General features: G+C 43.5%; 1 protein-coding gene across 1 annotated transcript; it reads right to left on the minus strand.

Moving 5' to 3' along the window:
- Positions 1-3,642: 3,642 nt before the first annotated feature.
- Positions 3,643-13,281, minus strand: Fam217a (family with sequence similarity 217 member A). Its single transcript, XM_021260843.2, is given in 9 exon segments — positions 3,643-3,972; positions 3,975-5,023; positions 7,986-8,050; positions 8,142-8,210; positions 8,796-8,809; positions 8,933-9,014; positions 9,130-9,140; positions 12,160-12,223; positions 13,144-13,281. Coding segments are annotated over 9 exon segments (1,650 nt in total). The 3' UTR covers positions 3,643-3,814.
- Positions 13,282-16,982: the final 3,701 nt, after the last annotated feature.

Consider the following 16,982-nt stretch of genomic DNA (forward strand, 5'->3'; position numbering starts at 1 on the left):
TATTGGCTGCTGGGATTTTTGGGGGGGGGGTTGGTTTTTTTGTTTTTCTGCTTGAGTTTGGCATTTTACATATTGCTTTTAAGTTATAAATGGTGTTTCTTGACTAGGGATTTAGCTCAGTGGTTTCGCCGCCTGCTGCGCAAGTGCAAGGACCCAAGTTCGATCCCCGGTACCAAAAAAAAAAAGACATTTCTAAATGCTGGTTCTCACCTGGTATTGCTTGGCTGCTGTCTCACTAACAGCAGACGTACATGTGCTCAAATACAGTTAAGGACTGGTGGGTAACTAACATAAGTAGGAGTCCTGTAGCATTCTCAGAGGACTTGGCTGTGCTTGTGAGTCTTAGAGCCAGGGGAAGGTGGGCAGAGGAGTTTCCCAGAGTACTCCAGATTGCCCTCATAGAACCCGCAGCCTGTGGGACTGGTTTTCCTCATTAAAGCACTGAGTGCAGACCACAGGGTGCGCTGTGTGCCTCCTCGGGTTTTCCTGGCAGTGAGAACAAGTAATTGGCTGGCTCCCTTTTCTTACCGGCGCAAGTGTACGGCTTTATCACCGAGCACACATTGGGCTTTCTACCCCCAACCTGCCCACTCTGTTTTCCGAAGGAAGTGTCTTCAGCATTTAAAACTGAGTTAAAGACAGGGACAGAGGAGTGGGGCTCCAGTGCACAAAGCGGGACTCAGCGTGCAGCTATGTAGGAGGCCCTCACCCAGCCAGAATTGACTGCTGCCAAGTGCAGAGGGAGGCCGGTCTGGTCTCGGTGGCTTTTTAATGGGTCAGATGGCAGTGGCTCCTAGTGGCCGTGCTGTAATTTTCTTCTTGGGCCACTGGGCTGTGATCATCTCCCTCGTGTGGCCCTTGAAGTCCTTGCCTCTGGTCCAGTGGAGAGCACGAGCAATTGCCGGGGCAGGTGGAGTGCAGTACTGCACACCTGAAGACCTTTCACATGCCTCTCCTGATGAGAAAGTCTGGTTAAACTCGGTAAGGTCTAGTAGGGAGCTAAGGAGTGGATAACAGAAAGCCAAACACGGGTATTCAGGAACAACCCAAATCTTAAATTTTCTTGAACAGGGTTGCCAAATGTTTCTCAAAAGTAGTGCTAGACGTCGGCTTCCAACTGGTCTGAAAAATAGCCAACAGTTTGTTCATTCCTACAGTTAACCCCCAGCGGTGAGCTCCCTTTGTTTGCCCAGTTCACATGTCATGTGCCAATTGCCTGTTTGAACCAAGCCTTTCCCTCCAGTCCTTGGGGCAAATGAGATGGCTACACGTCCATTTCCCACAGACCTGCCCCTTCGCAGCTCATTTTAGGAGCTCAGTTGAAACACAGAAGTCTGGGTAACTATTTTTACTAAATAATTCTTGCTTAAAAATGAATGCCTTTGCACAGTAATTGAAAATGTTAATGCTTCTGGTATGGTTCTGACATATTTAAAGCAATTTGGGAGCATCATTGAAAACCAAATTCATGTCCAGAACTTACCAGAGAAGCCCAGAATCCGGTTTCTGCACATTCACACGGACCAAAGCCATCCTACTGTGTAGGAGTCTGAGGTGGCCTGTCAGGCGCTGTCATCCCCCGCTGACAGTTAACACGGTGCCAGTGCTCCCTCCTGCGTCATTGTCGTTTCCCTTCCCTGTGTTTTCGAATATTTGCTGTAGGTTGGGCACTGTTTACCCACAGTCACTTAATCCTCCTGTGATCACATGGGAAAAAGAATTCCACCTGCTTTACAAATCAGGCAAGTGAAGCAGAGTTAAGGAAATGATGGGCAGTGTTTGAGTTATTAATGAAGAGCTGAATTCAGATTCGGTCAGTGCGTATAACCATTGACACACATAATCCCAGTGATGGAAAAGTCCATTTGCCAATCAAAGAGTACCAATTACCTAGCAAGACCAGGTGTAAACGTGCCCCATCCTGGAGTTCTTATAAAATTACATAAGTATGACCCTAACGTTGAGGGAATAAAATTCAGGTAAGGTAGAAATGAGAGTGAATACATAGGGCTGGTCAAAAATAGTGTTCACTTGGTAAAAACCATTCCACTGAGCAGTCCATCTTCTGTATCTATGTCAACATCCTGAAAAGGCTGTCGCGAAGCTGTAACCAGTATGAACTTGAAATGAGGGTAAGTTAATTTGGATTCAGAGTGTGTTATTTATAACAAGCATCATAAAAAAAAAAATAGCGTTCAGGACTCAGATTATAGGGAATTGTGGGAATGAGAAGAAAGATGGTTGAGCCGGGGATTTAGCTCAGTGGTTCCACCCCCTGCCTCGCAAACACAAGGTCCCAGGTTTGATCCCTGGTACCGGAAAAAAAAAAAAAAGATGGTTGACAGGAACCAAAGCAGGTCACTGTGGGACTTGAGTGGAAATGCAAGTCCAGTTTGGTAGTGTAGCTCTGAAAGGGGTAGTCTACCACCTTGGACTGAGACTCATTGTCTTAAGGGAGCCTGACCAATTGACCTTATTTTCTATTGTGTTGATACATTTCCAGAAAGTTCTTTTGAAGTTAACCTGAAAGCTAAGTACACTTCCTGTGACCCCTGCTTCAAAGGAAACTAAGTCTTACTCTCTCACTAAAGGTAAAAAGGAAACAAGCTACATTTGCTCGCTTTAACATTTATTTGAATTACTTCCCGAACCCAAGATACTCCATCTCATCTGGGAGGATGACACAGAAAGTCTTGGTCACACCGTGTTGGGTTGGAGAGGCCTTTGGTCCCTTGGGTAATGTCTAATTGTGTGATTGGAATTCAGTCATCCACCCCAAACCAAAGCACATATACCCCAAAATATTCAAACCTTTGGTTACATTGTCTGTATTTTTCAAAGTGTGAGCAAAGAACGACCTGCATTAAAATCATTTGTGTTTATTTTCATTTCTCCCAAAAATTCTGTTTCAGTAAGCCTGATGGAAATTAAGACTCATGCCTTTGTTTCCCTGACTCTTAGGTGGAATAAAATTTGTCAGTTGTGTGGTCTTCTCTTTTCACCAGTCAGCTGTCTGGCCTTCGGTTAACCAGGATTCAGGCAGTAATGTACAGCCTTGGGGAAAAACAGCAGCATGAGGTTTGCCTGCTCTCCGGATGTGCTTACTTGACTCAGTATTTCCCTCAACTTTTGTTTTTTTGAAACCAGGGATCGAACTCAGGACCTTGTGTTTGCAAGGCAGGCAGAAGGAACCACTGAGCTAAATCCCCCGCCCTCCCTCAGCATTTTTAAACTATTAGGTCTGAGTGGAAACACGTTATTTCATGCCAAAACCTGTAGTTGGATTCAAAAGAGAACTGAAGTTTCATTGTATCTGACAAAGGGCCTGAGGAAAAGGATTTAAGAGAATTTAGAGGATCTTGTGTATTCATTTGTGGAGACAGCAACTTTTAAGTTTTAAGGGGACAAGAAAATGTCGAAAGCTCAGGGTGGCAGATGGAGGGAGAGGGGAAGGGGAGGTGTCCAAGGTGAAGAACTGAAGAGTGTTACTGATAGAATTGACTTTAACCTTATATGACCGTATCATTGAACATAAAACAGCAGTAAATCAGTTACACCATTTATTGACAATGGAATTATACCGAAAATCATCTGAATAGTTTGGTTTACTAAGTAAAACATCTCTGCAAAACATAGGTCCAAAGGGTTGTCTGAATGTCAGTGTAGAAGCCCCTGTAGAGACGTTGCAGCAGTGAATGAACTCATGCCAAGCAATTGTGTGTGCGGTTTTTGTCTTTAATGCCTGTATCTCAGAATGCACCACATTTTAGCTAGGCTTCTTAGAATGGATCTGCTCACATCCAGTGTATGAAGGTTATTTTTGGTCAATGAATGAGCACTTACCCATACCTATAAAGGAAGGTGACAAATAGTTTAGCTTCTGAATATAGAACGGTCTCTTCAGTAGTACCATTCTTTGGTGGAATTTCTTTCTGGTCCTTGGAGTCTTAGGTTTTTCCTTGAGATTTTCAGAAAAGACAAGGCTATAGATGAAACTGGTATTAGAGACCTCGGTGGCAGGCATTGTCTCGAGACCATTTTAACCAGTGACTGACATGTTTGGGAGGTGCTAGGCTTGGGTGAGAGCTCTTGACGTGGGTTTAAGATGGGACTTCTGGGGTTCTTAGTATCCTAATTTGCAGTCAGTTGTTTTGCGGTGGATGGACTTTTTCGAGATGGTGTTCTAGGGTTCCATTTATATTTGCTGGCATTGCTCCAATTCCATCTTGAAGCATTTATTTCAAGCTTACCAGAACCAGAATTGGCTTTTGCCTTTTCTCGACTTTTATCTACACTTGATGTCTGAAGACTCAAAGAGTCAGCACGTGTTGGCTGTCTCACCCTCAACACAGCTTTGGAGGAGGAGAGTGCTTCGGAAACAGCTAAAGCACAGGGCAGCATCTGTAGCCTCTGCCTCTCTTTCTGTATAGTCGTGTGTTGTGATCTTTCCAGTTCCAGTAGACAAGTGATCAAGTGCTCTGTGGAGCTGTCTAGAGGTTCCACTGTTGCTTTCCAATTTTCACATTTTGAGAGGGCCAATTTGTGCAAGTCCAGAGTATCAAAGGGAGAGGGAAGAAAATCAGGATATAGAAATGCTTCGGTGGGTTCCTCAGTGAAAGATTCCTCAACGTTGTCTATTGTTTCTGGCTTTAAATTCATGTCCATCTTCTTAAAATAGCTGAGTAAGGTGTCATTTGCCTTCTCATTCTCTGATAAATTACTTCCATCTGTTAAATTTTCTTCCACACTGCTGTTTCCATATCTCAGATTACAAACTGGAGCAGGTAAAGTTTCTTCATTGTTGTTTTCTGTGGTGGAACATGAATTAGTCTGAAGCTCGTTTCTGCCCTTAAGAAAGTCCCTGTCAGCATAGGGCCAGCAGAAACCTGGCACCGGCGGTCCAGCCTGAGAACCACCTTGCGCATCAACTAGGGTGCTGGCTAAAGAGTGTTTCAGAGTGCAGAGCTGTGTGGAATTACTGGTTACATTAAAGCCAGTTTCCACTGAAGATTTTTTGAATGCCCTTTAAAAAATAATGTAATTGATGAGTGGTTTGTAGACTAGAATTAAGGTGCTATTCAATGATACGAATGAGTAAACTACCAAAGTTGGTTAATGTTTACTTCCCAATGGTAGACAGATGGATGATAGATAGGATCTGTGACAGACATGTTAAATTCCAAATATGCTAAATTATATACAATTATATAAATTCAGATATAGATTAAAATGTTAATTGGGCATCCTTTGCACAAACAACTCACTAGATGATGAGCCTTAAAAACAGCCCACTCCATGAATAGCTACTAGGCCAAAAGTGGCCAGTATTGCATCTCTTTGCCTATAGTGTGCGTGAGATTAGGGTGCCTGAGACTCAGGCTGTCCATCTCAAGCTGAAATTACAGTGAAATGCTTATTGACCCAGAATTGGATAAAAGGAAACTTTGAAAGAATGTAGTTAGGTTACTTAACCAAGGTTTCTGTTAACTCTTTTGCATTTTCAAAATTATTATAACAAAGATAGTAAACCGTGTCTAGCAATCCCAGATATAGTCACTGGTAATTTTCTTCTAACAGTGATCTTTTATTTTAGGAATAATACTTGTATTATATTTAAATACTGAAATCACAAATTATACTGAAAAATGCAAAAAGGCAGGCCATAGATTAGTGAGTTTCTAGTGTGTTGTGTTTTTTTTTTTAAGATAACTAGAAAGTGAAAGATTTGGTGCATTTAATTGCATGTAGTTTCAGTATCTCTTGCTTCTTTTAAGGCCACCTTGTAATAAAGATAAAGGAATCTAGGGTTTTGAAAAATATTTCATTTTACAGAAAGTGATAAATGTATTCATTTAGCTAAATACTAGGGATATTGCCTTGTCTTTGGACGACCACAGGAAAAACGCTATATCTACAATTTCTAAGAGACACAAGCCCATGAGGTAGAGTAAAGAGCACGAAATCTGGGTGAGAGGCCCAGGTCTAAATGCCTCTGCCACTACTGAGTCAGCGAACCAGAAATGATCACAGCACTCGGTGGTCTTTGAGACAGGACAGTGTCGTGTGCGTGCACTTTGTGAGGTGTTCAACACTACATGGAAGTTAGCATTACTTTTACTCTCTTGTTGATCATGTATCGAGGAGAACATTTTTAATAAGATATTTCACCGATACCAGACTTCCATGTCTGCACCATCATGGAGCCTCTCCAGTATTAACGGTGAATTCCTATCAAACACATAGTTCTGCTTAGCCCTCACAGTAACCCCCAGGAAATGGGCTCTTGTATTTTCCACCTTCTACAGATAAGGACACTGAGGTACAGAGTGGCCTGAGCTCACAAATCTAGTGGTGGAGCTGGGACTTGAACTAGGTGGTGACATCTCATGGCTGTGATCCCAACCACTGCCTTTTCCTGCTTCAATTGATGCTCACTCCTTCCCTGCTATGATAGAATTCTTTTTGTTTTTTTTTTTGGTACTGGGAATCAAACTCGGGACCTTCCGCTTGTGATCCAGGTGGCGGAACCACTGAGCTAAATCCCCGGCCCTATGATAGAATTCTTTTGACCTCTTTCCTTGAAATCCTTGTTCCCAGCTAAGTTCCTTCTCATAAAAGCAGGGTTTCCTGTCTCCCCAGCACCAATACCCGCTTAGGACAGGAGGGCTCACCATAATTCTCTTTAGCACTTCTTGGTTTCCCCTGAATTTCAGCATAAGGGGAGCTTTATTCTGGGCCTTGTGGAGGTAAAATCCTCTGACCAGGACACAGGTGCTAGCAAGCGAACCACTTTGTTGGTACAACTGGAGAAAAAAAGGAATGGAACAGAGGCTGTCCATTGACTAACTCACTGTACAAGTGACACAGCACAGTGTTCAGTAAAAGGAAATTTCTGAATACCAGTAACCTGCATTTTTAAACAGTCTAGCTGACTCTAATGTACAATTGAAATTTAAGAACCAAAATATAAGGATCCAATCCCAGTGAAGGTTTGAGAAGCAATATACGCTGGTAACTATGAGCATAAACCAAGCTATTTTTGCATCCCAGTTGGGCAAGTTACTTACTTGGCACCACGTCATGGAGTCCTCATCTGTACAGCAGGGTTACTGACAACCATACTTACACTGTAAGGTTGGTGAGAGAGTTAAATGTGTTCACCCATTTAAGGAATTCAAATAGTTCCTGCATGTGAAATAGTACTTTTCCTATTATATGATGTGATTGAAAAGTACAGTGAAGGTATAAGAAAATTATTGCAGTAAAAGACACACTGACATCCATCTCCCTCAGAAATACTCGCCTTTGCCTCTAGCACATCTATCCTTTTATTCTTGCCACTTTCTGCAGCGGTTCTGGAAGTCCTCTTTCATGTGTGTTTTTAATTGCATGGTCGTGGCTTCCTCGGTGTACTGAACTGATTCAAACGTGTACGTTTCATGGCCATTCTGACCTTGGGGAAGAGTCAGAAGTCACGTGGTGCCAGAACTGCCGAGTACGGTGGATGGGGCCCCACTCTCCTGTTTTTAGGAGTCTGCCTTTCCACTGCGTGGCGCTGGGTAGCAGCACCCTCTGTATCTTCTGTCGCACCTTATAACACATGAAAGAGGACCTCGAGAGCTGCTGCAGAAAGTGGCAAGAATGATGAGACGTGTGTTCGATGCACGGGGGAATGTTTTGAAGAGGACTGACGGCAATGTGTATTTTAGGGTAATAATTTTTTAAATGTTCAAACATTAAGATTTCCTTTTCCTTTCAACAAGAAGTACAAGCCCACCCCGAGAGCCTTCCTTGTGAGGGGATCGTCAACTCCCCCTCTCCCCCAGACACTGGCTCTCTTGTGTCTGCAGCTACTTCAGTTTCCCACTATTCACACACAACACTTTTTATTGTGTGCTTAGTTTTGGTCCTTGTATTTCAAGTAATTAACTCACCTACATTGAACTTTATTTCAATAATTTAGAGAATTACAAAAAATTTCTCACCTGGTCTCCATGCCACTTTCATTAAAAGGGTCACTCCATAACTGAAATATCCCTTGTTTACTATTCTAATAACAGAAAAACCACGGACAATGTTTTAGGAGCTGTGTGAATGTTTTCAAGAAAGCAATGCTTTGCATACGATGAAGAGGATCTCGCTTGTGCTGCCCTGGGAGCACGCGCTGACACACTCAGTCCTAGCTGCACCACCGGGATCTCCAAACGGTTCTATAACGCAGCAGAAGACTTTGAAATACATCCGTGTGCCCCCCTCACGTTCTAAGAATGTACAGTTCTTGTCCTAACCAAGGATACATAGCAAAGTCCAGTGCACTCTCCTTAGGCATGTAGAAATAATTTTTAATGATTTCAGCAGAAATTAGCAAATTCTATTATGAATAACAACATTTAACTAATGAACCTTAGCTAGATATCATTAATATTACCTTTACTTTATAGTGTTTAATATTTTGATCAAAAATGGTATGTGAAAACATTAAATTTATACTACTTCAAAACAGGATAGTGACCATTTCACCTGCTTCAGGACATCTTAAAGGCTGAGGCTACTTCCCCAAGCAAGAAAACACTGTATTTACTACAATGTCACTTTTCAATTATACTATTGTTACATGGAAAAATAATGTAGCAAAATATTAATGACCAATTTGCAGCCTTGTGAAATAGTTAAGGCTTTGACTTGATGAACTCTACAGAAATACAATTTTGAGTTTGCAGGAGAAAAAATTTAAAGAACATGTATATAATTTTTAAACAGGTTCTGGTGACTTATTTAAAGCACAATATCCTTACCTTTTCAATTTTGCCTGAAAGGATGTGAATAAAAATGATGATTAATAGTTACACAAAGCAGCTGTTATTTAAAACAATCACCTTTAGTATGAGTCGTTGGTCCAGTAGAAGTATACTTATCCAGGGCTTCTTATCACCTGCAGTGCTATTCCTTCCGGGAGGGAGGTTTTTACTCTCAGGAGCAGGTACTTCTGAATCCAAATTCCAGTGAGATAAATTCTAAAACAATATTGTTTTAGGATAAACTTAACATGAAAAAAATTTAAAAGCTGAAATACACAATTTTACATGTTCTTTGGGTAAAGTAAGACAAAATGCACAAAATTTAACGAACCCGTTGCCGTCCTGCAGGGACATAATCAGCACTTGGAGGAACCTGCAGTTTCCTTGTAACAAACCATCACCAGCACGGTAACACCTGTCCTTCAGGAACTGGACAGGCTTTCACAGTAACATCTTTCCATTCTTGTTTTGTTAAAAGTAATGACACACAGGCTTCTAAAGCTGATTTTAACATATAACAGAATGTCCTGTTCAGTGTGTCTCTGGCACACAGAGGCACAGTACCCAGGTTTTCTGTCTCAGAGGACCAGATCTAAAACCCTACAAAATCTTTCCAACAACCAAGGAAACCTCAAATCCTTGCATTATATTCAGCTCTAACCAGCCTACTACTACTCATCCTGGATAGCAGATGCTGAGAAATGCTCAGGAAATAGTCAAAAAGAAGCTTAAAACAAAAGGAAAGGGAGAGGTACTAATAAATACTGAGCATTTCTGCTCCGTGCTATGGGGTATGTGCAGGGGATGCTCGTAATACTTTATTCTGGAAGAGAAAGTGTTAAGGTGATTCGTTTGGAAGATAGTAATTTTTTAGGAACGAACTTGGTTATTTTCTATCTCAAATGAGAACATAGCTTCGTAAATGAATCTCTAAGAAAGTGCAGTGATAGGTATTATTGAGCAGTGTCTCCACACTAAGGCGGAATGGGGAGAAATAGGCTTCTCTACGACATGAGGATTTAATTTATCCATGAAGAGGAATGATGTTTGAATGCAGGAAAGGAGGCTGCCGATTATCTTCCTCTGAAGGTTTTTGATAAATCAAATGCCTAATTTTCTGCTCTCTGGGATAATATATATGAGGCCTAATCTCCACATAAGAATCACTCAGAGAGCTTTTAAAAAACAACAGTTGAGAGTGAGGCTCCGAGGTAGAAAGCTTCCTTAGCATCTGGGGCCCTCTGCTCCCAGCACTTATGGAAAAAATAGTAGGAAAACCCTTCAGGTTCTGATTTCAGTAGGAGAAGGATGAACCCTAGATGTTTGTATTTTTTTCCCTTAAATTCTTAATTGGTCCATTTTAGGTATACAATACGTTTACATTTATCATTGGTTGCTTGTACCTGGACCTGATGTATCCTGGTTCCTATTTTTTTCTGCAATACCTGTGCGCCCTTCACCCCCTCCACCCTTCCCTATATACAGAGACTTTGTTTCCATTTTTTTCTTTTCTCATAATTTTTCCTTTCCCTCCTTTCCTTTCCCCTTCCCCTCCCTTCACCCCTACCCCTTTGGACCTTTTCTTCCTATTTCAAATTATCAATTATTTGTTTTAATCATTTTAGTCCTTATTTACACTTGCAGTTTCTCACACTAGAGAAGCTATTCAGTATTTACACATGTGTGTCCTGTTTATTTCACTTGTGAGCATGGCCTCAATATGCATCCATTTAGCTATAAATGTCTCTAATTTCTCATTCTTTATGGCTGAGTAGTACTCCATTTTAAAAAAACCCCACATCATCTTTATCCAGTTTCCAGTTGATGAGCAGTTGGGCTGTTTCCAAGCTTTAGCTATTACAAACTGTGCTGCTGTAACATGGGTGCACATATATTGCTGTGGTATGATTCTTTTAATTCTTTTGGGAAGATCCCCAGCAGGGGAATAGCTGGGTCAAAGCTACTGTGATAAAAACAGCATGGTACTGGCAAAGAAACAGACCCGAGGATCAGTGGAATAGATTAGAAGATGCAGAAACAACGCCAGACACACTCAGCCATCTCATCTTCGATAAAGGAGCCAAATACCCTCGCTGGAGGAAAGATAGCCTATTTAATAAATGGTGCTGGAAAAACTGGATTTCAATCTGCCAAAGATTAAAACTAGACCCATATCTATCACCATGCACTAAACTAAGATCAAAGTGGATTAAAGATCTAAATATTGAGACAGAAACATTAAACTTGCTGGAAGATAAGTCAGGTAGAACTCTTGAAGACATTGGCATAGGAAAAGACTTCATGAACAAAACCTCAGCAGCATGGGAACTAGCAGAAAGAATCAACAACTGGGATCTCATCTTATTAAAAATCTTCTGCACTGCAAGAGAAACCACCAACAGAGCTAAAAGACAACCTACAATGTGGGAAAAAATGTTTAGCAGCTGTCCCTCAGACAAAGGACTACTATCTAGAATATATAAAGAATTGAAAAAAATTAGACCCCCCAAATTCAAAGACCCAATTCAAAAATGGGCATCTGAAATGAACAGATATTTCTCAGACAAAGAAGTAAAAGCAGCAAATAAACATATGAAAAAATGTTCAACATCGCTGGTCATTCAAGAGGTGCAGATGAAAACAACACTGAGATTCCACCTCACCCCATAAAGAATGGCTGCTATCAAGAAATCAACCAATAACAAATGCTGGCGGGGCTGTGGGGAAAGAGGAACCCTGCTCCACTGCTGGTGGGAGTGCAGACTGGTGCAACCACTGTGGAAATCAGTATGGAGATACCTCAGAGAACTAGCACTAGATATTTGTATTTTAAAAACCTCCCCATGGATGTGAAGCTTCTTTCAGTCTTGTGATCCTGGGACACTAGTGTGAGAAATGCACTTGTGAGAGAAATACCTTTCTATTAAACCAGGAAAGGGAAGATGATAAGACTATTTACACAAGGAAGGCCACACAAACACACGTGTGGACTGGTATGGAGGGTCAGCCAAAGAGGAAGTTGGCTAGTTTGCAAATTTCCCAAGGGTTAGGAATTATCTTTTTTTGGCCTGTCATCTACCTTATCAAAATTTTTCACAACATACATTTAAGGAAATAAAAAAGGTGGGCATTTCCTGGTTAGCTAGTGTCTTTCACAAAATTCAGTTGCAGTTAGCAATGTTTTGAGATTTGGAAGGAAGCCAACTAACTCCTTTTGTTAAAAGAAATGCAAATTTTCCATTTGCTCACCCAGATGTGGCAAGGAGAAAACTCAATGCACGCTGCTCAGGACAGGGCAGTGGGACACAGCGGCCGGCCAGGGGCTGCAGCGGGCCGCTCGGGTCGCGGGAAGCCTGCCTACCTCCTGAGACGCACGGGCTCTCCTCCCCATCCTGCCGCAGCTGCTCCTCTGAGTCCCTGAGGCCCTGTAAGGATATGAGGGTGAGTGCGGTGCGACACTGGTACAGAAGCAGGCAGGAGGGCCGGCTCCAGAGCTCGGTGGGATCGCACTGGCTCGGGGCAGCATCGCCAGCAAGCAGGGCTGGCCTCAGGCACAAGGCCAAGCGCGCCAGCGACCCAGCCCGGCCCCTGGGTCAGGCAGTGTTGTCCACACCAACCCAACCTGGTGTCCACAAGCCCCGCCACTGTCCAAGGTAAAAAATATTGGAGAACTGTAAGATTTTTAAACCAAGCAACCATGGGACTAAGGTATAGCTGTCCGAAAAGACTCACAAATGAAAGCCACTGAAGCATCAGGATGTTTGCTAACCATTTGCAATCGTTTTATGGTCTCCTTGAGGGAAAGGCATATTTTGAAGAAATGGGAAGTACAGACATGGTTCAGGGAGTTTGTGAACCAAGACGTATTCACAGAAGGATTGAAAAATGCAAGAGGAAGCCGGGCGGGCACACAGGCTCATGCCTGTGATCCCAGCACTCTGAGGGGCTGAAGCAGGAGGGTCTCACATTCATGGCCAGCCTGGGCAAGTTAGTGACTTAGGGTGAACTTGTTGCCAGTTTCTCTGTAAAAACTGCAGGAGGAGAGAGGCTGCTGAGTAGGCGCTCTGCCGTGCCACCACTGCTTCCAGGGCTCTGTCCCGAAACAGCCACCGCACCTGGAGGGCCCTGCAGACAGGCCACCGTGGGCGCGTTAAGGGTGTCAGGGGCAGGGGTCTGGGGGGCGCGTGGCCTGCCCCCCCCAGGCGGAGGCTCGGCTCCGTGGGGGCCCCGGCCTGGGGCAGCCTGTGGTGGCCTCGCTTACCCTGGGCGCCCGCCCACGTGTCCTCCCGGGTCCTCTCTGAAGGTGCAGCCACCCCAGCCCCTGCCAGCGGGGTAGGGAACTGACGGGCAGCGGCCGGGCAGCCGGGCCGGGCTGCAGATCCACGCACTCCCCCACCCCCTCCCAGTCGCCTGGCAACGCCTCCTGGTCGCCCGGCAACGTCCCCTCTGTTGCCCGGCAACGCCCTAGGTCCCAGTACTCCATCCCTGTAGGCTGGAGTTCTAGCTCTGCCTGTAACTCTGAGGGCGTTAAAGAACGGAGGGGAAGAGGCAGGCCCTGCTGAGAGCAAGCCGCCTCGGCCCGTTCAGATCAGTCATCATTAAAAGAAGAAAAAGTGGATTTTTTTTTCTGGCTGGCATACATTTAGATTGTGAGAGCGCAATTTTGTACAGCCAGATGCATCTCTTCCTATAGCTCCATGAGATAAGTGGGGGTGAAAACTACACACATTCCCTTTCCCGTGACAATGTGATACAAAGAACAAATCTGAGTAAACCAAAGCTAATCGTATGAATAAGTACATGACTCCGGGAAGGACGCCTCAGCACCACAGAATAAATAAATAATAAATAAAGTGCTGTCACTTCTTCACGATAAAGGAGCAGCATTTGAAGAGAAACCTGCTGCCCCTCACTAACGAAATCACTGTGTCCTGACAGGTTGAATACCAGGTCTCTAGATTCAAACCTCAAAATACTTCCAAAGTCTCAGCCCCTTTGAGAGTCTTCTCAGAAAAATGCACATACAGGTATTGAGGGCACGGCAAAGGCTTCTCGGGTCTTTGGTCACCACCCAACCCCAAGCCCACACGTGTCTCCTCCCTCTCCATTTCCGTTTTCTCCTCAGACGATTTAGAGACGTCCGTCCTCCCCCTCCTGACTATTTCATCCCGTCCTCGACTCTGTGCTCCTCAAATCTTGTTACCTGTTCGCCTTTTCAATGTCCATCTCTCCCCTGTAGAGTATGAAACTCTGAGGGCGGGGCTGTGCCTGTGAGCCTCATTAAGTTCTCCCCACACTGCAACACAGGCCGAGCCCAGAGCAGAGCAGAAGCAGTCACTGAAGAAGGAATAAGGTTGGCATTTCTGGCTACCTCCTTGGCGTTCCCCTGCTGCATAGCAAACAGTCTGATATTTCACAGTTTTCCCAAATGCTCTCTCTCCTTCAGGACAGACATCAGTGTTGCTTTCCCTATAAGAAAGCTTTTTAAAAATCACCTCCTTTAAAAAAAAATCTTCCCTGTTAAATTCCAGTCATATAGTTCTAGCTTATAAGTAATTTTTCCTGTCTGCTCAGGTACATTACTATCTCCTCCAAGGTCCCTACTTTAGGTTATAATGATTTGCTTACAATTCCTTGTTTATCTTACATTATGCTTATTCACGTACAGTATCTCTCCATGTTTTTCACCACCACAAAGGTGTGTCCTGCCCTTTTTCTGTCTAGCAGAATGCCTGGCATATAGTAGGTGCTCATTTTTATCTTTTATTTTGCTCTTTATTTACAATTTGAATTTCTCACATAAGAGAAACCATGTGGTATTTAAGCTTCTGTGTCTGATTTATTTCACTAAAGATTATGGTCTCAAACCGCATCTATTTTCCTACAAATGACTCAAGTTTATGGGAGAATAATACTCCATTGTGTGTAAATACCACATTTTCTTTATCCACTCATCTGTTGATGGGCATACAGGCTGCTTCCAAGACTGAGCTGTTATGAGTTGCGCTACTGTAAACATGGATGTGCAGGGACCACTGTAATGCGCTGTCTTCAGCCTTCCTTTCCTATCATCATCCCCATGTGACTGCTCCTCCTTTCTCTGGAGACTTCTGCATGCTTGACAGTGGCACAGAAATCCTGGCTGTCCTGTTCCATCATCACAAACTGTGTGAGTCCATGGTAGTGTCACAGACAGGGGAGAGAACTAGGGGAATGGTTCCAGCCTTGGGAGTCAGACACTGAGATTCTTCCCATTTAGCTCATGTCCAGCTTTGGCACTAATGCTTGGCCCAAGAGAACGCACCTCCTTCAAGGCCATGCCCAGGCTTTAGGTCTTAGTGGCAGCCACCAGTGTTTCTTAACTTAGAGCTGCACCAGTTTAGCTAACCTACAGCAAAGCCATTCTTTCAAAAAGGAAGAAGAAGACAGAAGACCCTCTCGGCCTCATGGCATTTAGCAGGATCTATTAAGTACACTGGTGGCAGTCAGTGTGAGTCAGAGGAAAAGAAGGCAAGCAAGCTATGGTCACTTGCTAGGTCTGGTCAGTTTGCCTTTCTACCACCTCCGGCTCCCCTCCTATGGCAAAGGCAACAGTAGTGCTCACCAGGTAACTACTGTGCACAGCACCTTGAGGCAGAGCCTTTTCATTGCCCTGGATTATGTAAAGAAACAAAATGGCACCACTGCTCGGTCCTTGGTTATTCTGCAGGGAGATGCTCCTGTTCAGCTGGGCTCCTTCAGTGCCCTTCATGGGTCAATGCTGCCCACGCAGTGCACCCATCCGCCTTGCTTTTCCCCCTAGAATCACCGAGACTGCGGCTGTCCACAAACTACAACACAAATCTGTTCAGTGTAATTATGTAAACATTTTCAGAAGGTCAGAATAATATTTTCTAAAATAACAATATGCAGATTTTTGTTCTCACATAAAATGCTTAACCAGTGGGAAACATTTCAAATCAATTTATGCTTAACATATGGTTTAAATTACTAATTCTTTTTAATTTTTAGTTTTATTCCTAGCAATTTCTGTGTATTTCAGTAGTAACCAAGTCTATTTACTGCAATTCCGGACTCTGCATTCATCTTTTTGTTTTTTTTGGTGCCGGGGATTGAACTCGGGTCCTTGCACTTGCGAGGCAGGTGGCGGAACCACTGAGCTAAATCCCCGGCCCTCCTTTCATCTTAAATATCCTAACTTGTGTTTGCATAATTCTTTTTAAAGAAATGTACAGATAGTATTTCTACTTTGAAGGTTTTATCCTGCCTTTCTACTTTAAAATTTTGTTTTAAAAATTAAACTTAAATGTTTTGCTCTCTTAACCATTTTATTTGAAAGGCTACCATTTTGTTGCAAATATATAAAAATCTTGCTTAAAATCTACTTATTCCTAGAATAAATGTATAGTGATATATATGAACATATTTCCAAAAGGAAGTAAGATAAACACACACACCAGTCAACTGTGCTACTGGATGTGTTGCCACTAGGCCTTTTGAATAAACTCTCAGTCGTACCTTTTCTTTCTGACTTTCCCACAAGACTCGATTTTCTGGGTTTGCATTGCTTCAGATGCCCACACTCTGTGTCTGGGTCTCTTTAGCCTGATATGTGCTGTAAGTTTTAGTGTCAGAACTTACTTTCTGGGGCCAGGAAAGATGTGGCCGGGATCCTCTCTCTGCTCCTCAGGACCTTCCTGCCTCATCCGTGGCGATCAGAGCACTTTCTTGAGAACGCTTCCTTTGAGAAACCGGGAGATGATCTTGTCTCTCCGAATGTTACTGAACACTCTGCCTTCCGGAAGCCAGCTGACCTTGTGGTTGGCACTGTGGCCAGGGGTGAGGGTGAGGAGCTCAGGAGACACAAGAGCCTTCTGGGGGGGTGGAGGGAGGGAGGGAGGAATTGCCATTTAGTTATGCATAAGAGATCAGGCTAACTGGAAAAACAACGCACAACTGCTGCGCTGTGGGATCAGTTTAGTTAGTAAGGGTCTGCAGCCCCGGGAGCCTGGGGAGTCACCCAGCCACCAGGACAGTGCCCTGGCCTAGGCATAGCTGCTCCCATCTGTTCTTGGGAAAAAATAACAGATTAAAAACACGGTATTGACAAAGGTAAATATATTGGCCATGGAAGACTAGAACTGGAAATGAGAGGAATACATGGCACGACACAACATGGAAGCA

Source organism: Heterocephalus glaber, unplaced genomic scaffold (genome assembly GCF_053883595.1).
Source record: "Heterocephalus glaber isolate CG9 unplaced genomic scaffold, H.glaber_assembly_v1.0 deba00001472, whole genome shotgun sequence".
Classification (NCBI taxonomy): domain Eukaryota; kingdom Metazoa; phylum Chordata; class Mammalia; order Rodentia; family Bathyergidae; genus Heterocephalus; species Heterocephalus glaber.